This window comes from Eublepharis macularius, chromosome 5, assembly GCF_028583425.1.
Source record: "Eublepharis macularius isolate TG4126 chromosome 5, MPM_Emac_v1.0, whole genome shotgun sequence".
NCBI classification, from domain to species: domain Eukaryota; kingdom Metazoa; phylum Chordata; class Lepidosauria; order Squamata; family Eublepharidae; genus Eublepharis; species Eublepharis macularius.
In genome coordinates, this window is record NC_072794.1 from 173,023,167 (window position 1) to 173,046,976 (window position 23,810).

The 23,810-nt window shown below is 50.1% G+C and overlaps 1 protein-coding gene across 1 annotated transcript; it reads left to right on the forward strand.

Moving 5' to 3' along the window:
* Positions 1 to 604: 604 nt before the first annotated feature.
* LOC129330150 (bactericidal permeability-increasing protein-like) lies at positions 605 to 21,849 on the forward strand. The gene is made up of 15 exons (XM_054980103.1): positions 605 to 804; positions 1,096 to 1,210; positions 2,874 to 3,005; positions 4,889 to 5,044; positions 6,809 to 6,872; positions 9,371 to 9,434; positions 10,662 to 10,753; positions 11,665 to 11,841; positions 13,185 to 13,244; positions 15,209 to 15,376; positions 16,589 to 16,656; positions 16,863 to 16,905; positions 17,289 to 17,352; positions 19,434 to 19,510; positions 21,101 to 21,849. The coding sequence occupies exons 1-15, from the start codon at positions 690 to 692 to the stop codon at positions 21,137 to 21,139; spliced, it is 1,434 nt and encodes a 477-aa protein (XP_054836078.1). The 5' UTR covers positions 605 to 689; the 3' UTR covers positions 21,140 to 21,849.
* Positions 21,850 to 23,810: the final 1,961 nt, after the last annotated feature.

Genomic DNA, 23,810 nt, shown 5'->3' on the forward strand with positions numbered 1-23,810 from the left:
CACTGGATGGAAGGAGACTGGACGGACTGGTTCTCAGCCTCAGAACCAATCCAGAATGCCAAGGAGGGTGCTGCATAATTGCTGAGGGCATCTGGCCATGTGGCCTCTCTCCCTTTACACCAACTTACACCCAAGGATCTCTGAGCACCTCTTCTGGTTAAGACAGGCGTTTAGTTTAGTCTAGTTTATTGGACCCATAGCCCGCCCGCCCTGCAAGCCGGCTCAGGGCAGGCCACAACACAAATCTATAATGCAACCAACGGATGAAAGCTTAAAAGCACACAATAAATATAAATAAAATACAAACAGTTACAATCAACATAATTTAAATCCAATTCACTAAAGATGAGGCATTTGTAATTCCTCAGATGACGCATTCAATACAAAAGCTTGAGGTCTAGTAACTGTATTCTTAAAAATGAAGCCCTGGGGCTGGATATGTTTGTTGCAAGAAAGGCACCAGGAAGAAAAGCATCCGACCTGTGCCCCAGGCAGCAGCCGCAGGGCACACCCTGGCTTGAAAAAAATTATACCAGGGCCCGATTGTGCAACCTGGGGAAAACCCACAGCAGAAATATTATTGCAGCTTCCTGTTTCCTCCTGCCACTCTGTGGTGCTTCTCTTTTCTCCTGGCCGAAAGCAGATGCTTGCCACTTTCAGTGTCCCTGGAAGCTCACAGGGCTGCAAAGATGGCCCACGGGAAACTGCTTCGGGCTACTCTGCTGGTCTCTCTTTCTTTGGTGTTGGTCGAGGGCACGGACCCCGGCTTTGTGGGCAGGATTACTAACAAAGGGTTAGATTATGGTAAGTATTCTAATAACATTCTATGGGCGGTGCTTTGGATGGCAGGTGGGTTCTTTTGAGATCTGCAGTGGGAATTCTTGTTAGTGCGTGGCAATTCTGAGCACTTTGCTAAACCTGAGCTGCTGCAAACAAGGTCTTGCATAATCTTGCTCTGATCTGTTCTTCTGTCTAAGAACATGGCTGTTTCTTTGAACTTGTTGTTACCAGAGGGTCAGAGTGGTAAATGTTGCTTCCCCCTGGGAGGAAGTCAGCGTCTCATGTCAGCGATCTTTCTTTTTGCTTTCCCTTCAGCTCGCCAGGAGGGCGTTACAGCCCTGCAGAGAGAGCTGGCCAAGATCAAGCTGCCCGCGTTCTCTGGGTCCTTCAAAGTCAAACATTTTGGAAAAATACATTACAAATTCGACAGGTAAAGTGACTGGAATTAGAACTAATGCTGAGGACAGGTAGGATAAAATAGGTTATGGTTTGAATCAAAGGGGATTTCTTCCTTTCATTTATTTATCTACACAATGTATACCCCCAATTTTCCGTCCCGATCGGGGCCACCAAGGCAGCTAACAGATTAAAAACACACATAAAAACCCACATCTTAAAAAATCATTAAAACAAAAACACATTGTTCAGACAATTCAAAGCAAGTTAAAATACCCACCCACTGCAATAAAATCCACATCCCTAAAAACCACAATGAAAAACAGGGCAGGAAGGATGGGAACATTCACTTCCCCTTTGGGGAGGCGAAGATGAGATAACAAAACCCTCTGAGGAGCAATCTCTGCTGGCTCTAGAGAGGTGAAACTGACGAAGCCTTTGCTCTGTCTTTTTAAACTATGCTTCCCGGCTAACATTGTCTCCCTTCACTTGAGCATCCTCATGTCATGGAAAGAGTCTCTGAAGGAATGGCCGTTCTGAAACAGGTTTTTTCCAGCTTTCCTCCCTATCTGTTTTGTGCAGCGTACACATTATTGGACACTCCTTAGAGCAGTGAACAATATTTGCTTAAGCCGAGTTGGGGCGGAAGCAAAGAGTCACGCTTGTAAAAGGGCAGATGATCCCCAGCGGGAGAAATCCTGTGCTGGGTAGGGTCTTCAGCCCCCATTACAGCAGGGCAAGGGTCTGTCTGCTTCTCTGTCTTAGCCAGCTCTAAAGCTACTCTTTCCTCACACACCTGTCCCCTCCACAATGGGATCTTGACTGCCTCCTTTGAGCTCTGCTAAATGCTTCAAGAGAGCCACTGGGGAACCACTTCTGAACAAGCAGAACCCTTGAAAGCCAGTTTGGTGTAGTGGTTAGGAGCACAGGACTCTAATCTGGAGAGCCGGGTTTGATTCCCCACTCCTCCACTTGAAGCCAGCTGGGTGACCTTGGGTCAGCCACAGCTCTCTCAGAGCTCTCTCAGCCCCACCCACCTCACAGGGTGTTTTGTTGTGGGGATAATAATGGCATACTTTGTAAACTGCTCTGAGTGGGCATTAAGTCATCCTGAAGGGCGGTATATAAATCGAATGTTGTTGTTGTTGTTGAGAAACCTGTCCCGGCTGTTCAGAGCCCTGAACCAAACAAAGCAATGGCCTGCTAGCCGCTGCAGGGATATTGAATCTGTGCCACTCAGCTGTCCAAAAGTTCTGCAGGCCCCATTGCTTTAGAGGGGGGCGGGCTGCAGTGAGCTTGAAATGCTCCATTAGGGAGCCCCACCCAAAAAAGTGAGAGGCTTCCCAGAGCAGAACCACAAGTGACAAAAGGCACAGATTGGACACTTGTCTGCTTCCCTCAAGTTTTGATGGGAAATGTAGGCATCCTGGTCTCGCAGCTTCTCTCTCTGACTGCTGTCCAATGGACTTTTCAACTGTCACTTGTCCAACATTCCGCCAAGTTGCCTACATTTCCCATCAAAACTTGAGGGAAGCTGACAAGTGTCCAATCTGTGCCTTTTGTCACTTGTGGTTCTGCTCCCAGATAAAGGGGGAGCCAGCCCCGTTGAGCTCTGGACGCTTCGGCTTGGCCCTCGCTCACACACTTGCAGGATGCCTTCCCACATTGACTGTCTTCTCCTCTCTCTTTTTGTGAAGCTTGCAAATACGCTCGTTCCAGCTGCCCAGCTCGACGATTGCGCCCATCCCGAACGTGGGCCTCAAAGTCTCCATCTCCAACGCCTTTGCTGAGATCTCGGGGCACTGGAGGGTCAAGAAGAAGCGGGTGCTGTAAGTCCGCCATGGCTTCCGTCCTTCCTATGTTCACAGCTGCTGAGCCGAAGAGCCGTGGAGCTCCCAGAGATAACTGACAGATGGTGCTTCTGCATGCAGACATGGGATTGGTCAGACAGAGTTGACTGACAGACGGTGCTTTTGCATGCAGACATGGGATTGGTCAGACTCCCCACTGCCTAGCCGCAGTGCCCAGAGAGAGGCCTGAGGCCAGGCAGGTTGACAAGCAGCCCCGGGAGGAGGAGGAGGAGGGCATTTGCAACCCTTCCTCTTCATCCTCAGCACCCAACACTCGGAGTGGAGCAGAGGGGAAGCCATCATAGCTCATAGCCACTAGATTGCCCTCTAAGCTGGAAGGTGCACGGGGGCCGATTGTACTATTGCTGGATGGGCTTTTCCACCCAGGAAAGGCCAGCTCTGAATGATTGCCACAGCGCACCATGCACCAATGTGTGAATGCCACCTCAGAGGGGCATAGCTCAGAGGGGCATAGCTCAGAGGGGCATAGCTCCACAGTGAGATCTTGTCCACAAAAGCCGGTGCTGTGTTAGTCTTTAAGGTGCCCCAAGACTCCTGGTTGTTTTATTTTACTTGCCTTGCCTGGCATTCATGTGCACCTGTGAATCGGGTTGTCACTTGAGCAGAATGCAAAAGGCAAGGAGCACTGAGGCAGCCCCAATGCTCTGTCTGCACGGGGCCTGGGGGCACTGGTGTGGTTGGTTCACTGTAGGCATGGAGCACCACTTACAGTGTGCAAAGATGCCCATCAAAGAGGGAGCCTGGCGGCAATGGTGCCCTGTGCTCTCCGCAGCCCTGATCTTTTAGCAGGCATGCTTGTGATATCTTTGCAGTTGTCATGGGGCAGCCTGTAAAAGAGGCAGCCATGATCTCAGGGTCAACTCAAATATTTTGGGTGCCCTAGGTTAGGGCACCCTGACCTGGATAGCCCAGGTGAGCCTGATCTCGTCAGATCTCAGAAGCTAAGCAGGGTCAGCCTTGGTTAGTAATTGGATGGGAGACCGCCAAGGAAGACCAAGGTTGCAGAGGAAGATGGCACAGGGTTTCCTTGCCTCAGCCCCCAAGAAGCTGCTGCTTGCCTTCTTTGTATGCTGGCAGCTGGGAGCAGTGGGGCCTGCCCTCTTTGCCCCCTGGTGGCACGGTGCGATGATACCTTCCCTCCTCACCCCGTGCGGCATGGGGGAAAGCCACTGCCTGCCTCCTTACACCTCCCAAAGGGTCAAGTGCCTCGAAGCAAGGTGGCAAGATGCCACAGAGGAAACCCCAACATGCTCCTGCCCCCAGACAGGAGGGGAGGAGGGAGGAGGCTCCCTGGTGGTAACCAACTGGGGCCAGGACTTTGATGCCACAGATGGTTGGCACAGCTTGGTTGCCTGTTTGCCCTCCGCCTCTGTTGCCGTAGGCAGTCACATAAACTGTTCCTGCATGAACATACTAAACAAGCCCCTTAGCTGTCCATTTGCAAAATGCAAATAACACTGCTGGCCTACCCTGCAGGGTTGCTACTTGTAATGCAATAGTTAGTGCAGAAAACTTAACAGCAGTATGACAAACGATATTTACTGTTATGATTGGATTTTTAAAATGTGCAAAATGATTCAAGACTTCTGTGATCTTTCTCGGACATTAATTTTGCAGGCAATGGCAAATTTACTCAGTGCTTTTGAGCATGTGCGGAGTGTTTTCCCATCACCCCTTCCCCCCAGTAACCACATTCTGCAATTAAATCTCTGGGATTAGGAAGTGTGTGTGACTCCCCGGAGTGTGAACCTAGCCACTCCCTTGTTTGTTTGTTTTTTAAGCTGAGCTGGTGCTGCTATTCTGCTACTGAAAATCCTTTGTTCCGTGGTGTTTCCAATCAGAAGCGACCATGGCTCCTTTGACGTGAAGATCGAGGGCCTCTCCATCTCTGTGGGTTTGCAGTTGGGCAATGACTCTGCCGGGAGGCCCACCGCCGGCACCTCTGCATGCAGCGCCCATATCTCCAGCGTCACGGTGCACATTCATGGCAAGTGGAGGTATGTACGACAGCTTTGCTATGTCAGGCTTGACCCTGCTTTGGGTTCAAATGATGCTATTAGGTGAACAGAGTGGGGGAGCATTGGTGGATAAAGTTGCAGAGTTTAATATTAGCACAGTGGAAATAAGTAGACAGACTTCTGTGGTTTGAACTCTAGAAAAATACTTTTACTACATATCAGGGGAAAGGGTACATTGGTGAGAAAATAAAGAATACATCTCTCTACATCTGGATGGTTAACTAGTACAGGGTAGACTAAACTGCAGACTGAAGACTGAAGACAGAGCTAAACTACAAGAGACGAATTACTCGCGTGAAGGAAGTCGCAATGTTAGCCAGGAAGCTGAGCAGGGCCGGATCTAGGGTTGCCCGCCCCCGCACGCTCCCGGCACTACGTGATGATGTCACTTTTGTGAGGTCATCACGCAGGGCCCCTCTGGAAGCATGCCGTCCATGCTGCTGCTGTAGGGAAGGGAGCGTGCAGCAAGCCGGCTACCCCAGCACACGGCGCACCGCAGAGCTGGCAGTGGCAGTGCGAGTGGCTGAGTGGAGGGCTGGAAGGCCGCTCACGCCATTCGCCTGCCCCGCTGATGGGGCAGCCGGCTTGCCACGCACTCCCTGCCCTCCAGGGGTAGCACGGGCGGGGCGCTTCCAGGGGGTGCCCTGCACTGCTGCCAGCTGCCCTGCCAGTGGGGCAGGCGAATGGTGCAAGCGGCCTTCCAGCCCTCCACTCAGCTGCCCACACTGCCGCCACCAGCTCCATGGCACGCGCTCCCAGCTGGCAGCCGCACCCAGTGCCCACTCTTTGGCGGCACTGGGGGCAGGTAACCCCTAGATCCAGCCATGAAACTGAGTTTTAAAAGACAGATTGGAAGGCTCTGTCAATTTCCCCTCTCTACAGAGCAGCAAAGATGGCTGCTTAGAGGGTTTGTTAATTTCACCTTCGCCTCCAAAGGCTCTGTCAGTTTCACCTCCCCTTCTGGGAGGCGAAGAGGAAATTAGCAAACCTCTGAGCAGCATCTCCCTGGCTCTGGAGAGAGGGGAAATTGACAGAGCCTTCTGATCTGTCCTTTAAAACTCGGCTTCCCGGCTAACATTGCGACTCTCTTCACGTGAGCATCCTTGTGTAATTCGTCTCTTGTAGTTTAGCTCTGAGAGAGTGGACAAACAGCAATAAAACCTTAATATATGTTGCTAGCTAATTGTCCTCCAATAAACTGGCTAATCCAATAGACAATCCGAGATCCCTTCATTAAGACTAAAGATTCCCCTTTCTATGCCAGGAACTTTTACTGGAGGCTGAAGTGGTTCTGTGCTCATTAAACCCTGGAGGCACTTCCTGCCTGCAGCAGCCCGATCCAGTGCCAGTGGGGTTGGAACAGGCTGCTTCCAGTCACGGGTGCCCACCATGGCACCTGCCACCCCCCTCGCTGTGCTGGGGAGGGGGCAATGCCAGGCCCGGGCACCTTGCCCTCCCCTCAACCAAATCAGAGTGCCGCAGAGGAGGTAATGCTTGGCCCGCCTGCCCTGCCCTTTCTAGAGCCTGTTGTATCCCCCCCCCCACACACACAACAGGCTTTGTTACTAGCGCTACAATAACATTGGTTGGTCTTAAAGGTGCTACTGGACTCTAATATTTTGCAACTACAGACTAACACGGCTAACTCCTCTGGATCAAGGGAGGTGGGCATCTACTTTGCACTGCTCATCTAACACCCCCCCCCTCGTGCGCGCACACACAATGTTTCCTTTCTTTCCACAGTTGGCTGTACAATCTCTTCCGCAGTAAGATAGAGTCAGCCTTAAGGAGCATCATGGAAAAGGAGGTAAAACCAGCAGGGGGCTTCCAAAGGAACACCTGAAACTGCCTTATAGCATGGCTGGCCGTTGCTCTCAGTTGAAGTCTCTTGAGATGCAGCGGCTCTGCAGGGTCTGGGGCGCAGTAGGGTCTTATTCCTCAGCCGGAGATCTCTTAAGCAGAATCTGGGAATCTGGGACCTTCTGCACGCCAGGCGGGCGCCTCGCTGCTCAGCCACGGTCCCCAGCCCTTTGTCGTTGTGCTCAGCTTCTACAATGAAGGTATCAGCGTGCGGACATGCCTCAAAGCCGTGCCTTCTAGCCTGGACCTCCCCCACCACACACATCTGTGGACTAGCTGCTCGCAGTGAATGAGAAAGGAACTTGGTGCATGCTCAGAGCTAAGTGGAGGGTTGTAACGGTGACACAGCGCAAGCCACCCGTCTCTGTTGGCGTGTTGCTGCCTATTTCAGCTCTTCCACTGAATGCTTCACAGACACACACACACACACACGCATGTAAACTCCGGGAGGATCCTTCTGGGGCCCAATATTTAGCAGAGGAGCTGCATGGAGCTTGTTGCTCCAACCCCAGCATTGTCTCTATCAGCTCTAGGCTGCACTTCTAGGGGCGGTGATGCCAAGGGGCACTCAGGGCACAGTGAAGAAGAGGGCATCAGATCAGTCACCTGCAGCAGCCAGAAGAGCAATCACCTGTTGAGAGGGGGAGGAATTGATAAGCCAAGCGGCTGGCGGACAGGTGGGGAGGGACTTCTCCTCCCAGGGCAGGGAAAGAGAGAAGCCCCAGTTGGCCAAAAGGGGCCGGGCACGTGCATTGCTCTGGGGGGACTCCACTCACCGGCCTGCCTGTTTGCTGGGGGGGGGGGGGGGAGGCTCCTAATGCCTGCTATACTGAGGCTACCTTTGCTTGGAGTTGTAGGGTGGGGGTAAAAGACACACAACACAGGAATAAGACAGATTTCGGAAAACCTGGACTAAAGCTTCATTAACTGCAGGAATACAATATTTTTTTGAGTGGGAATGCAGTGGAATGGAGTCCTGTCTCCCCCACCCCCCGATCTCCAGATAGAGATCAGTTCCCCTGGAGGAAATGGCCATTTTGTAAGGGGCCTTGTGTGTTTCTCCCTCATTTTCCTTTTGAGAGTTCCACCACCTCTTTTTCTGGAAAAAAAGCCCTGGGTAGAAGCAATTCAGGGACCCCGTCCAGGAGCCCAGACTCACTTTGGGGGTGGAGCAGGTCATCCTCCCCCCCCCCCCCCGCTCAAGGTCTTGCAATTTTACCCACAGCTAATTAAACCGCCCTTGTCTTACGTTGCCTGATGCTCTCTGATCAAATCAGCCAAATGTGCGTTTGCAGCCTCACAGACCAAACCAGGCCTGCAGCATTCAAAAACGTCTTTCACTGAAAAGATTTTTGCTCTCTGGGGCTGCGGCCTTTCTTTAATGGAGCGTGCCACCGCCAACAGCGTGCTTCTGTTCTTCACAAAAGCTGGCTGGCGGGCTGCCCGTGCCAGGCCATGTAGATGGGCTGTTAGCAATAATTGCTACACGGCAATCTGGCACTGGTCGCTGTGTCTGAGGGCGCAGGAAGAACTGAAAAGAGCTGCAGGCTCCCGAAAAGTCCGAGGAAGGAAGAAGATGGCATTTGAGCGCTGCTCATGGCTGAAGTGGCCCTATTTGGCACCATCTAGTGGACAGCAAAGGCCTGCCGAGCAGAGGAACCAAAGAAGACGGAGGAACCCGAATTGTTGGATAAACGTATCTAGTTTCAAATCCGTTCTCTGCCATGGGCAGGATCTAAGAAATGGCTTGATGGGTCCATCAATCCAACACTTGCCAGAGGCTGACGGTGAAACTGAAAGCCACACACGGGCTTTCTTTGTGGTGGCCCCTACCCTGTGGAACGTCCTGCCTGAGGAGGGCAGGAGAGCCCCCACTCACCTGGCTTTCCACAAACGATGCAAAACCAAATTATTCAAAAAGGCTTTTTACTCAGAGAGGAGGGCTGTATTGTAGGGAGGGGGTCTTGGATGCTTCCCTAATGAGTTAGAGACCAGAGACTTCACACCACTATGTTGTATTGGATTCCTACAAATGCTCTGTCTTTGTGAACTTGTATCTATTTACCCGATGGCATTGTTTATAGAAATGTTCCTGATATTGTTTGTACTAATCTCACACTGTGTGATCCGCCTCAGTGAGTCTCAGTGAGAAAAGTGGACAATAGATAGATAGATAGATAGATAGATAGATAGATAGATAGATAGATAGATAGATAGATAGATAGATAGATAGATAGATAGATAGATAGATAGATAGATAGATAGATAGATAGATAGATAGATAGATGATAGGTGGGTGGATACTTCAGAAGCCAAGCCAGATCTGATCTGGGATCCCCGCTATATTGTGTTGCTTGGCCCTGTTGGGGCACTAGAATCACCGGGTGTTGCTCTTCTGCCTGGGAGGCATTCATTGGCACGCTCTTCCTTTTCTCTCACGCACAGGTCTGCGAAGAGGTGCCCAAGTCTGTCAGCTCCAAACTGCAGCCCTATCTACAGACTCTGCCAGGTAAAGGGCATCCCAGGCGGGGACAGGAACCAGCTGGGCCCCAGCAGAAGGAAGGAGCCTCCTTCCAAGCCAGTGGGAACAGAGCCCCACCCCGCCCCGCCCTCCCCTCCCTGCCCCGCCCCGCCCCACCCCGCCCACCCATCTGGCTTCCGTGCCCTTCAAGAAGGTGGATGGGCACTTCCTCTCGTGTCCTTCCACTGGGAGAGAAGGATTCTTTCTGCTTTTTGTCCTCCTGAGCTCCTTGTGGGGATCGCCTTTCTGAGCCCCTTTGCTGTCCAGAATTTGGAGATCCCTCAGTCATGTCATCTCCAGAGCTTGACCGAACCATGTTCTTTGGAGGTGGGTGAGTGGGTGGGAGCCACCTGTGCCACGCTTTAAGCTGTGGGAGTGGGCTTGAACTACAGAGAAAAGAGGACTTTTGTCCAAGATTCCTCTCCTCCCACCTGCAGGTTTTGATCACCCAGCCTGATTTATTTCTTGCTTCCTTTCTACGAAGTGTGTTTTTCACATGAAATTATTCTAAAGGACAAAGAGCACACAGGGAAGGGAGGGGGCCCACCAGAGCATCGCGAGGTGTTGGGCTTTTGGCTTTTTAGCACCATACTCTTTTGGTGAAACGCACAGGGCCTCCTCCAGGTGCCAGGCTGCACGTGGGCAAAATCCACAGCAGCCCGTACACGGGCTTTCTCTGCGGTGGCCCCTACCCTGTGCCTGAGGAAGTCTGGAGAACCCCCCCACTCTCCTAGCTTTCCGCAAACCATGCAAATCCAAATTATTCAAAAGGCCTTTTCTACTCAGACAGGTGGGCTGTATTGTAGGGAGGGGCTCTCAGATGCTTCCCTAACGAGTTAGGGACCATAGACTTCACCACTATGTGACCGTATGACCAATCTGTTGCCTTAAATATGTACTCCTATGAGCTGCTTGTGCTTTATGCTGTCTCATGTCAGTCCTGGAATTGCTTCTGTTCTGTTTCAGCATTTCTCCAACTCTGTATTGGACTCCTGCTAGTGCTCCGTCTTTGTAAACTTGTATCTATTTGCTCTATGGCATTGCTTATGGAAATGTCCTTGATACTGACTGTGCTAATCTCACACTGTGTAATCCACCTTGAGCCTCAGTGAGAAAAGCAGACTATAAACGACATAAGTAATAAATAAATAAATAATAAAATAGGAATCACACAGCCAAGGAGAAATAACTGTGACTTCCTCTTCTGTTTTGCAGTCACGGCAAAAATTGACAGGGTGTCTGGGATCGATTACTCCCTGGTCGGCCCTCCGGTTGCGACAAATAATTCCCTGGATTTGGATCTGAAGGTAGGGAAAGGGGGGGCAGCCATGAGGAGGAGGGGGGGTTGCGGGGGCCAACTTTTGCACCCAGTAGTCTCTTGGGGCTCTTCTCGATCCATGGACACTCACCTTTTAATTTCCGTGGCTTTCATTCTCTGTAATGAGGCCTGTCTTTCATGAGGTGGCATCCTTGCCTTATTCTGACAGTGCCTGGCACTATTATAAATAAACAAACCAGCAATAGCTTTAGTAGGGAGGCACTTCTGGAATCCATTCAGCCGATACCAATGTGCCCTTCCTCTGGGAAGTTGTGGCCTGTCCTGGGGCCACTGAAGATACAGGAAAACTTTCAGGGAAAAAAAAAACCTGGAGGCAAGGGGGCTGAGGCTTGGGCTACCAGTGAGGTGAAGAACAAACGGGCACCTCTGCAGCATCTCATGCTTTGGTTGGGGGGTGGGTGGGTTATATTTTTCAGCACTTCCTGTTTTAAAACATCCCAGTAAATAAAATAGGCGTTAGGAGGGAAGGCGCCATGGTAGAGCCTGCTGTTGTCAGATCTCAGAAGCTAAGCAAGGTCAGTTCTTGGATGGGTGACCACCAAGGAAGACTCTGCAGAGGAAGGGAACGGCAAACCCCCTCTGCTTCTCCCTCGCCTGGAAGCCCCTTTCTGGGGTCGCTGTCAGTTGGTTGTGACTTGACGGCACATACACAAAATAGATGTCCTAAACCAAAACAGCTAATATTTTGGAACGTGGGTTTGAATTTTTAAAGCGTTGCCGAATTTGTAGAAAAGTCATTTCTTATTTCAATACTGAGCTTGCCCAGCTGGGTACCCTGGCCGTGACGTTTGGGAGGCGAACCCAGAGGCCCTTCAGCTGCTCCGAGTCCGAGGGCTTGAATCTCCACCCTTCCCACATCTCTTTTTACTTTCCCATCAGGGCGAATTCTTCTCCCTCGCTCATCGCTCTGCCGTTCCCTTCCCGCCACCGGCCTTGTCTTTTCCTGTGGATCATGACCGCATGCTATATTTTGGGATCTCCAGTTACTTGTTCAACACAGCCGGCATCGTGTACTACCAAGCAGGTGCTCTGACCTACGAGATCACAGATGACATGGTAAGGTGTGACAGATGAGTGAGCAGAACTGGCCATAGCTGGAAGGTCTGCCTTGCTTCTACTCCCCTTCTCTAGAACCACTCTGCACACACACACACACACACACACACACACACACACACACACACACACACAATTGTCTAGTCCTTCGTTTGCAAAAAAGCAGATGTCATTGAAGCCCTAGGAAACACATCTGTTGTTGAAATATGATGTGGCATCCATGTTGATTTCTGCAACCCCGCAGGGCCTGTAAAACAGAGATGTTCCGCCGGGCCTTCGGCTGAGTGCCGGCGGGTGTCCTCCTTCTTCCATCTAAGACCATCACTTTTTCTGGGGCTGCCCTCGGCCATCTGCTATGCCCATATACGGACTCCCAATATTTGTCTAAATAGCCTGCTCCTGGACTATTTTAATGACTTTTTAAAAATTATTATTGATTTTATGGTTTTGTGACTTTTAATGTATTTTTTTAATGTTGTTAGCCACTCTGAGCCCATCTGTGGGGAGGGCGGGGAACAAATCAAATCAATCAATCAATCAAAGATAATGTAATTGCTACCATTGTTTTTATCTTTTTATGTATTTTATCATATTGTTCTCTGCTCTGAGCCCACTTGTGGGGTGAGCGAACTATACATTTGAATGAATGAATGAATGAATGAATGAATGAATGAATGAATGAAAGCTTTGCCACCTTTTAGACAAATTGTATTTAGTACAGGAAATGCATCATCCTCGAAGCGCAAACTTCCTGACGGGGAATAGCAGTTCCTGTTTATACTTCATACTCCCCACTTCTGATCCTCGGCTTTCAAAGCAGGTTCCAGATTTGGCTGCAGCTAGGACCATTGGTGGGAAATGTTGAGGGTGATTGTGGTTAAGTGGTGGGTCTGTGAATCAGCACTCTGCTGGTTCGACTCCGTGAGCTCCATGGCACTCTGCCCTGAGCTCAGCAGGTGGCCTTGGGTCAGCCACTCCACCCAGCCCCAGCTCCCCAGCTGCATTGTGGGGATAATAATAACACTTACTTTTGTTCACCACTCTGAGAGGAGCACTGATCTGTCTAGAAGAGCTGCTGTAGCACAGTGGTTAAATGGTTGGGCTGTGAATCTGCTCTCTGCTGGATCAAATCCCACCACTGCCATGAGCTCAGTAGGCGGCCTTGGGTCAGCCCCTTTTCTCAGCCCAGCTCCCCAGCTGTATTGTGGGGATAATAATAACACTGACCTTGTTCATCACCCTCCATGGGACATTAACCTGCCTAGAAAAGTGATATATAAGCAAATTTATTATTATTAAGTTCTATATTGTCCAGTCCTGAAATGTCTCTTCTCCCATTGCAGATTCCTAAGGAGTCTAAAATCCGGCTGAACACCTCTTCCTTTGGATCCTTGGTTCCACAAGTGAGTCTCTTACGATATTGTGCTGGTTTTCTGAATAATCAACCCAGGGTTGCTTACAGAATTTCATAATAGTAAAGAGTCCAGTAGCACCTTTAAGACTAATCAACTTTATTGTAGCATAAGCTTTCAAGATGCATTTGATGAAGAGAGCTGTGGCTCTCAAAAGCTTATGCTACAATAAAGTTGCATCTGACAAAGAGACCTGTGGTTATTGAAAGCTTATGCTACAATAAAGTTGCATCTGACAAAGAGAGCTGTGGTTCTCGAAAGTTTATGCTACAATAAAGTTGCATCTGACAAAGAGAGCTGTGGTTATCGAAAGCTTGTGCTACAATAAAGTTGGTTGGTCTTAAAGGTGCTACTGGACTCTTTACTATTTTGCAGCTACAGACTAATACGGCTAGCTCTTCAGAATTTCATGAGACATTCCAGGCAAGCGCAATTCTAGTAAAGATGTAAAAGAACAATGGAAAACAATGAAAGCAACTGCAGAACAAAAGACAGATGGCCAGGGAGCGGTCATGGCCAAAGTGCTCCGTAAGGACCATTGCTGTTGGTGGTCAAATCCTGACTCAGCCACAAAGCTTGGGCCAGTCACCACCTCCCAACCTAACCTCCCTCACCGAATAGTCATGGAGACAGGGAGAAGAGCATCATGTCTCTTAAGCTCTGGGCTGAGGGAGCAGGATAAAAATGTCATAGGGAAGGAAAAAAAGAGTAACAACGCTTGACGAGAAACCTCCGCAGCCTAACCGCCTCGCTGGAGTACAGCTGGGAATATTCCAAGTGTCCGGCCTCTGTCTGTCTTGGGGAGGGTGAAGAGGCTTCCCTTGCTGTGGCTTGGCCTTCCTCGCCAGGGAGAGGTGACCAGAGACTTAAGAAAGAGAGATGCTCCCTGATGTCTTGGACCCTCTCCCTCGCTTTTGTGGGGAGAGGGAGTCCAGGTACCCTGGGATTCCCTGACAAACTGTGCCTCAGCTGGCAAGGTGCAGGGATGGGAGGGGGGGTCTCCTTGCCTCTGAAAACTCAGCCTTAACTAATAGGAGAGATGGGGGGAAATAATATGAACTGAGGACTAAACAAAGCAATACGTTTTCTTACAAGTTGTCTTTGGATTCATCACATTGATAGGAATCACACAGCAGCTATAAGAATGTCACTTTAAAAGCACCCCCCCAGCTGACTTTGCTGGCAAAGGGTGGCATGGTTGGAGGGGGGGCTTCTGTTCCCCTCCCCCAGCTTTTTTCCTGAGCCTAAAGAACCTCCAGTGGGAAAGAGCAAGAGTCCAGTAGCACGTATAAGACTAACAAAATGAGTGGTAGGGTAGGAACTTTTGTGAGCTGCAGCTCACTTCTTCAGGTAAGAGCTGTGGCTCACGAAAGCTCATACCTTACTACTAATTTTGTTGGTCTTTTCCACTGCTACAGACAGACTAACATGACTGCCCATCTTGATCTATCTCCAACGGGAAGTTATGGCATCTCTAGAGTTATGCAACTAACCTCTCATTGGGGGTACTTTAGGCTCAGGAAAAAGGGGCAGAGGAGCCCCCTCCTGCAGCCATGCCACCCATCATCCGCAAAATCTGTTTTGGAGGCTTTTAAAGTGACATTCTTGAAGCTGGCATGTGACTGACAGAAGTGATGAGCCCAGAGACAAGTGATAAACAAATGTATTGTGTCGTTTAGCCCTGAGCTATTGCACTGTTGCAACGAAGTCTTTCCCATTCCTCTGGGAGGGGATCATGAAAAGATGTGATTTTTTTTTTGAGCAAGACAGGGATCCCCCCCTCCTCCCGCCCTCCCCCCATGGCATTTGACCTCAAACATTTCAGAAAACCTGGGTTTTCTGGAGGATCTGGGGCAGGCATTTCCAAAGAGACCATTTCATTCCCCAAATAACCACATCTCCAGGAGAACCGTGTGAACAAGCAGTAAAAACAGGTTGGTGTTCTCTGTCCCCAGATTGAGAAATTATACCCCAACATGCTCATGAAGCTCAAGGTCTCGCCTACGTCTCCACCATCTCTGGCCATTGCCCCCGAAAGCCTGTCGCTTGCACCTACGGTGGATGTCCAAGCCTTCGCCATCCTCCCCAACGCCTCCCTGGCTCCCCTGTTCGTGCTTGATGTGGTAAGTAGCCAAACTAGGAGCCCCAATGGCTGTCAGTCACGATGACCAAATGGAACCTCCATGTTCAGAGGCACTGTACCTCCGAATACCAACTGCTTGTGGGAAGTCTCAGGGAGTAGCTTTGGCCTCTGTGCCCTTACGTGTGGGCCTCCCACCAGTCGTTGTAGGAAACAGAATGCCGGAGTAGAAGCGCCACTGGTCTGGCCTAGCTGGGCTTTTCTTAGGGTAATGCCGATCGCCACCTTGGGGTCAGGTAGCAATTCTCCCCAGGGCAGTTTGGCCAGGGATCCTGACGGTGTTTTGCCATCTTCAGGGCATGGAGCAAGGGTCACGGGGTGTGCACAGGGGAAGGGGAGGTAGTCGTGAATTTCCTGCATTGTGCAGGGGTTGGACTAGATGACCCTGGAGGTACCTTCCAACCCTATGATTCTATGGCAGGAGATCCCTGAATGGTTCTCCAGCTGTTTGTATAAACTGCAAACAGTAAAGGAGGGAGATTTGTTCAGGAGATGGCTCAGAGAGATGCTTTGGCAAAGGGACAGTGACTATAGACTACACTACTGTGTACTTTCTATTGCTGTAAGTGTGCTTCTACCGGGTCGTTTCTGCATTGTTTAATATATCACGTCAAATTGTTTGTTTATTTATTTATATATCACATTTATACGTCGCCTTCCCCACGAGCGAACAACAAGAACAAGAACATTAAAATCATCAACAATTTTCTAAAACCCGTATTTAATGCAGATGCTAGATAGGCGCCATACACCATATCGAATGTACTTCAGTTTTTTTTTCTGCCATATTTCACTTCTGTATTCAGAATGATGCTTGTTTTCAAATTTGGGCACCCCATTTCCTATTGTACTCTTTATTGAATATCCCAGCCATTGATCGTATTGACTTACACTCTGTAATCTGCCTTGAGTCTCAGTGAGAAAGACGGACTACTAATAACATAGATAAAAATAAATAAAATTAATTGGGGGCAGGGCATAGGGAAATATCTGCCCACTGTGCTCAGTTGACTCTTCTGTTTTCCTTGGTTATTTATTCCTTTTTACAGGGTGCGCATTTCTGCCTATTCATATGGCAAATGGGACAACGTGTGCAATAGCTACATAGCTGCCCATGTATACATCTGGCTAGATTTTAAAAGATTTCTGAAGTGTTTGTAAATCTGGCACCAACTTGCCTCTCTTTGATTCCCAGGCAACCACCATTTCAGCCACCGTTGCTATGAAGTCCAATAACATCGTTGGGTCCCTAAAGATCGGCAAGTGAGCATTTTCATAACTTTCCCACCTTCTCAGACATCCCGGCTGTGTGTCTAAAGACATCCCTGAAACAAGCTGACCGTGAGCTTTTTATGTGGGCTGTGAGATCTGGGGTTGACCCCAATGTGGTGGTTTCCCAATACAAAAAATTAACTGCCCTCGATTTGCCCTGTGAACAAGTTTCCTTCTCTCTCCTTTCCTCTCTTTAGGCTGCAGATGTCCTTGAAGCATTCAGACGTGGGGCCCTTCCCAGTAAGTCCTTCTCAGTGACCCAAAGTACTTGAACCTGTCGCCTTGAGGGATGCCCACGGATCCCAGTGGCACCGCCAGGGCGTCCAGTTCTCAATACAGACGTTTAAGGGGGCACAGCTGCCCTATCTTGGGCTTTTTCTCCTCCTAAATATCTAAGGATTCCCGCTCCTCACGTGCTTTCTTTGAGCTCCTAGGGTGTTCTCCTCACTGCCTTAGAATCACACAGCAAGCCGATCTTGGCATTCAGGAAAAGGCAAATCAAATGTCTTTCAGATGTAGAGATTTCTGCATCAAGGCAGGAGATAGGGAGAACCCGACCCACGGGATGCCTTCTGACCCTTCCATTCTGATGGGCCGTTTCTTATTCCTCTCCCGACATCCAGGTGCAATTGATGCAGGCCTTCGTGAACTACTACGCTGCACAAATCCTGCTCCCTCAAATTAATGGTAAGGACCATCCTCGCTTCGTGCAAAGTGCTTTCTGACCCAAATCCTTCCTTGTGCCCATTTCACAAGCACGGGCACAGAGGCAGTGGGAGGGCTGTCCCACAGGGCGACTCTTTCCTTTGGATGCCCCATTCTGAGAGTCTCTCTACACGAGACATCTGACACATGAGGAACATGGGCCGGGAGATGCCATGTTAGCCGAGAAGGGTAGTTTTAAAAGACAGAGCTGGCGGCAGGGCGAAGGCTTTGCTATACACTGGAGCTGTGTGAAGGGGCTGTGAAAGGCCAGAAGGAAAACTTCAGCCCATTAGAACCTCTCCAGGTCCAAGCCTGGCTCTGGAAGGCAGCTCCAGCCTGTTTCCATTCCTGGCTGCCCTCTGGCTGTGATCCCACCCAGTTTGAGACTGGAGAGGTGAAACTGACAGAGCCTTCAGGAGGCAAAGATGAAACTGACAAACCCTCTGAGGAGCGATCTCCACCGGCTCTGTCTTTTTAAACTATGCATCTCGGCTCACACTGCGTCTCCCTGCACTAGATGAACACATGCCGAAGCATCTCATGTAGAGAGACTCCAACTGTAGCTGCCAACTTCCAGGTGGTGGGATTCCCTGCATCTTCTCCCCCATTCCCCCTGACAGTCATTCTGCACCACCACTACCACCAGGGGGCGATTCCAAGGATTCTTTTTACCAGTGATTGTCATTGTGACATACCATTATATCTATATATAGATGTGCCAATTTCCTATTTTAAAAAAGCTCAAAGAAGCCGCCAGTAGTGTGAAGGAAAGACTGCCTGCCTGCCTGCATGGTGGATGACTGGATAAGGGAAAATTATGCCCATGTGAGAGAGAAAACCTAGATATTCCCATCCATATCGGTGCCACCCCGGCGTTCCTACAACCCAGTACTGCAACTTCCCGATAGTATCAAACTTGTGACAAATAACCTGTGTGGAAAAAGTCAAAATCTCCAGACTAGGTGGGAGATTAACACTATACTCAGCACCTGTCAGTAGGTGAATCAAAAAGAGTCCAGTAGCACCTTTAAGACTGTCAGCAGGTGTGATCCCACTCCTCAAAGTGGACTGAAGAGGTTTGATAGTGGCACGGGAACGCTTGGGCAGCTGTCTTGGAGACAGTGAAGCGCCCATGTTCTTTCCAGTAGGTGGCTGCGAGGTGGGAACCAGGAATGCAGAAAAACCTGCTGAATCCCCCTCGGAGACGGATTCAACTGGTTTTCTGGACTACCCAAACAGCCCAGAAGGGAAAGATGGCAGAGGAAAGGAGTACAGTCCCCTGTAGACTGGCTTACCTTAGCTCACCTAGGCCGCAGCTGGGATGGGCGATTCTGGCGTGTGAGAGGAGGGGCTCATGGGAGCTGGGGGCCCTTGGGTGGCCTGCTCTCCCCGGCAGAGAACGGGCAACCCAGTCCCCTTGTGGGGACACTCTGCTTTCACAACGATGTCTGTGCAATAGGGAAGCGTCGGCCTGTGGAAGCCACCGGAAATAACCGGACATGCATGAATGGCTAGAATGGCCCTCTGACTGCAATGCTGATTCTGTGAACCTGGGCAGATCATGAGAGGGAGGGCAGGAAGGGTTGGATCAGTGCTCAGTTCTCGTGGCCCCTTCTTACATGCCCAGGGTAATGCCGGTCGCCTCTTTGGGGTCAGGAAGCAATTTTCTCCAGACCAGTTTGGCTAGGGATCCTGGAGGTGTTTTTCCATCTTCTGGGCATGGAACAAGGGTCACTGGGGCAGTCGGGGGGAGTAGCTGTGAATTTCCTGCATTGTGCAGGGGGGTTGGACTAGATGACCCTGGAGGTCCCATCCAACCCTGTGATTCTAGGATTCTTCTCCCTTTCCATAGCTGCAGAGAGAAAGAAATCTATATGCTGAACTTGCATAATGTACTTAGACTGCAGAACCTGTCTTTTGTTGCCAAAGAATGGTATGGAAGAGGCAGTAGAGAGCCCTGTTGGGTGGAAACAAAATGCTACCCCCCCACACACACACACACTGTTGTCAACTGAAGAACTATTCTACTTCCCTCCGTGACCTCCTCAAATGTTATCTTCTAGCACGGCTGGCCCAGGGATTCCCTCTCCCCCTCCCGGATCACCTGCAGCTGTCCAGCCCCATCCTTCAACCACACCAGGTATGTGAGAACTTGCAGGCAAGAAGAGCATGTCTGTGGGGTCGCTGCTCGTATAATGACAGTCAATGAAAAGTCCCCCGAGGAAGGCAGAGGACAGACTCTGGTTGAAACGGCCCTCCAGGGGCCCAGCCCTTGCCAGTTTTCCATCCCAAGTCAGTATGAGAGGCCCAGCCCCAGAGCCTTTGCAGTGTTGCAAAGGATTCTGGGAGAACAAGGTGTAGAGAAACCCTCCCTGCCCCCCCTCCCCCTCCCCCCGGCCATAACGGTGGTACTCCTATTCGCAATTGGCCTCAACCAAAATCCCAGAGCTCAACCAAAAGAGCCACATTTATCGCCATTTCTGGCATGACGCTGCACATCAAGGAGGCTTACTACTTATCTGTTCCTCCGGTGGCGGCTGTCCCAGGGGGGCCACCCACTAGCCCTGTTGAGCAAAGGTCTTGCCCGGTTTCCTGAGACACGAGGCAGGCGCTGCATTGGGGTCCCTGCTCAGAAGAGCCACAGGTGGCTCCCCACCCACTGAGTATCACTGGGTTAGAAAACTGATTGTGCCTCTGGCCCCAGACTGGTTGTGCCTCTGGCATGGGGAATGGGCTCCCGCTATTACGATGCTGGGCATAGGCTGGACGTCCTTCACAAAGACATCCAGGATGGGTCAAGACAAGACAACTGATGTGTTGCTTCGCTGGCTAAAACCGAAGACTGTTAAAGAGGGGAAAGAAACTTCTGCAAGAGACGAAAAGTCCATCAGGAAGAACCATTCAATTATATGGCTGGCACCGGGAGACATGCACGGGTTAATGTGTTGGAGTTTGGATACTCTCCCTGGCAAGGAAGGTTTTACCACCCCCTCCTCAGCTGGACTCTCTCTTCTTTGTGGCTGTGCGCTGGGAAACGATCCGCTCTCCCTCCTGCTAAGGGACCACCGGGCCACAGATGGTGCTATTCACATGCTCCTCAGAAGTGAATGTTGAGCTACTAAAAACAAGCCTTTTTTCCTATTGGAGGATTAAGAATTGGGGAGGGGGACACCTGGAAAGGGCCCTCAAACGTGTGCAGGTATTAGACTTGCAGCTCCGCCCCTCTGTACCTGCATCCCTCCCTCTGTTTCCTGGCCTCTCCTCGGTCCAGAAGCAGCCGCATTCCCAAGCTCCTGGGCACGTTCGTCCATGGCCTGGTCTCTCGGCCAGCATTTCAGGCACATCCAAAGCTGACTGCAGGCTCTTAAATGTTTGTTTCATATGGAATTGCTCGGCAGAAACACTTTAAAAGTTATCCTGAAGCCAAGAAGAGCTCCGATCCGTCTAAGAGATCTGCTGTTCACAGCTGGACTCACATGGAGGGGCTTGGAAACAATAGCGGGCGGCAGCCATGCGCTTCCCTCCAGTGCGCTGCCGATGTCTGCTCAGGGTGCCTCATCTTGGCTAACAATGCACATGCCGGGTAGTTTGCAATGTAATCAGAGCCCAGATTAAAACTGAGCCTCTCCGTTACCCACAGAAAGGCAGGCGGGACTAGGAGGGCACTTTTGTTATGCTTCTCTGGCCAAAGGACCTTTTGCTTGACTTATGCCTTTGAATCTCTCCGCAGAATTTTTTGCTCTTCGGAGCGGATGTTCAGTATGGTTAGTGAAGACGCCAAAGACAGCAAGAGGGACTGCAGAGATCCATCCTTCCTTCCATTCTCTTCTGCTGCTGCTTGAACTGGAGCAGTTCTCCCCTGAACGCCTTGTCCGTACGACATCCTCTTCATTCCTCCCTTTACCCTCGGCTGGAGTCCTTCATGCTGGGCACCAAAGCTGCTCACAAGCTGAGCGGAAGGAGCAAGTGAATACCTCCCCCAAATGATTGAGGCTCTGGCATCAGGAAGGGGCTCCCGCTATTATCATGCTGGACATCAGCTGGCACAGACCATTTTCAGGCTGTATCGGCTTCAGGGTTGTGCTCTTTGACCCCCAGCAAGAATCGATTGGGAACACAAGTCGAGGAGACCCTCCAAGGGGGCTTCCCCTTTTAAGCTGTTGCTGCAGATACTGCAGGTAAATCCGCTGGCCAAGTTCAGGCGCTGCTCCCCTTTCAACGCTAATGATTTGGGCCCCGGTGCTTTGTACTGATGGTCTCTCTCTTGGCTGACCTCAAGTGGTCTGTCTCAGTGGAACCTCCATGGTCAGCAGCAGCGTACCTCTAAATGCCAACTGCTAGGAACGAATAATAGGAGTAAGATTGTCCCTGTAGGCTTCCTGGGGACATTTATCTGGAAACCGGCTAGAGCAAGGTTGACAACTCCATGTCAGGATAATACAGCCTTCAAAGTATTAAATAAAAAGGAAATCCGTGAAATTGTGTGTGTGTGTTTTGGACAGCAAGGGAAGGACTGGCCTTGATGGTGTCCTTTCGATTCTGTTGTTGTTTAAGAGCCTGGTGAATGTGGAAATGGAATGCCCAGGAGCTGTCAAAGTTCAGACAAAAACCTGCAGTGATCCCAAAATGGCACAGCACTCAGTGATTGCGTATGGGTTTGTGAAACATACACAGAGGTAGAAAAGAGCAGAGTCTAGTAGCACCTATAAGACAAATTTTTTGGTACAGTATGAGCTTTTCTGAGCCACAGCTCACTTTTCCAGGTTTTATTAGTCTTACAGGTGCTACTACTCTTGCTGTTTTCTACTGCTATAGACAGACTGTGGCTACCGATCTCGATCTATCTTCACACAGAGGTGTTACAAGAGGAGGATTAATGCTGTCTCTTTCCTCAGGGTTCAGAGGGGGACAAACCAGAAGGTCAGAAATATAGAGAAGTCAGGGATCTGTTTATTCTTTACTGCCCTGATCTATCCTTTGATGTGTAGATTGCTAATCTCAGGACTGCCTCCTTGTGACAGCCTTCTCTTTCAGTCGAAAGACACGAGATGAAATACCTAGGTTCAACTCGTGTTCTCTTACCTAAAGGTTTGTCGGGAAGTGTAGGCGTCCTTGCAGCTTAAAGTTTAGCATTTACAGAGCAGCAGAGAGGGATGTGCGGGGGTCCTTGCAGCTTAAAGTCTCCCAGTGCAGCCAGGCGTCACTCTGCAGGGCCAGGTCGGGTGAGGGGAAGGGAAAATGCCGTGAAGCACCTTGAGAGTGGGAGGAAAGGCGCCCCACTTCCCTCCTCGCTGCTCTGTAAATGCTAAACTTTAAGCTGCAAGGACGCCTGCACTGTAAATGCTAAACTTTAAGCTGCAAGGACGCCTACACTTCCCGGCAAACCTTTAAGTAAGAGAACACGAGTTGAATCTAGGTATTTTGTCTCGTGTGTTCTGACTCTTTGTCTCTTTGACACACAGCTGTCTCTTCTCTCCACCTTGCACCATGGATTCAGAACTTATCCTGCAATCAATGCCCATCTTTAGACTAGATTATTAGATAGGAATCTCTCTCTCCTCTTTCCTATCAGAGTATGGAGTTCTTACAATAAAGAACTCTCATTTCATTTCTAAACCTAAGCTAAGTGTAAGTTTGTTATTTTCTGTCTCACACACACAATAGCTAGCAAGTTCCAACACCCATCATGTTCTTCCCTGCGATTGTTGCTATTCTGCCACCCTCCTTCTAGTTCATGGAAGCCCAAGGTTTATATGCCTTTTAATAAGAGGATTGTTTTTGGGGTGCAGAAGAGACAATGGCCGTTTCCACACGTCCTTATAGGCATGGCCCACTCACGGGACGCTGGTGGCTTTTCTCCATGAATCCAGATGCCTCCACTTGCAAAACATTTGTAGGATGTTTTCCTACCACTTAAGGTGTTTTTTTCTGAGACCACACTTTCCCGGGTTGGTCCTTTCCACACATCCTTAAAGGAATGGTTCACTCACCGTTCACTGGTGGCTTTCCCCCTTGATTCCAGACGTCTCTGTTTTCAAAACAGTTGCAGGCTGTTTGGCTTCCATTTTTTCCAGTGCCTTTTCTGGGAGCGCACTTTCCCACAGTCCTAGAAAAGGCACCGAATAAATGGAAGCCAAACAGCCTGCAACCGTTTTAAAAATGGAGACGTCTGGAATCGTGGAGAAAAGCCACCAGTGTCCCATAAGTGGGCCGTGCCTCTAAGGACGTGTGGAAAGGGCTGTCTTTTCTTTTGCTTTGGGCTGACAGGGTGCTTCTTCTGCATTCATTGTCATGTGAATGATTAAAGTGTTCTGACGAATCCACTGATCACTGCCCAGCTCCTCCCCTGAAGCGCTCAGCATGCGATCGCGCATGTGCAGAATAAAAAAAGCATTTGAAAGGGAGGCAGGTGACGATGACGAAGGTGCCCAGCCTCTCCT

Bases quoted from the DNA above. Each gene is read 5' to 3' on its own strand.
- LOC129330150 (XM_054980103.1), top strand. From the start codon at position 690: ATGGCCCACGGGAAACTGCTTCGGGCTACTCTGCTGGTCTCTCTTTCT. The intron at 15,377-16,588 runs GTAAGTAGCCAA...TTTGATTCCCAG, and splicing joins CCCTGTTCGTGCTTGATGTG to GCAACCACCATTTCAGCCAC. The intron at 19,511-21,100 runs GTATGTGAGAAC...ATCTCTCCGCAG, and splicing joins CCATCCTTCAACCACACCAG to AATTTTTTGCTCTTCGGAGC.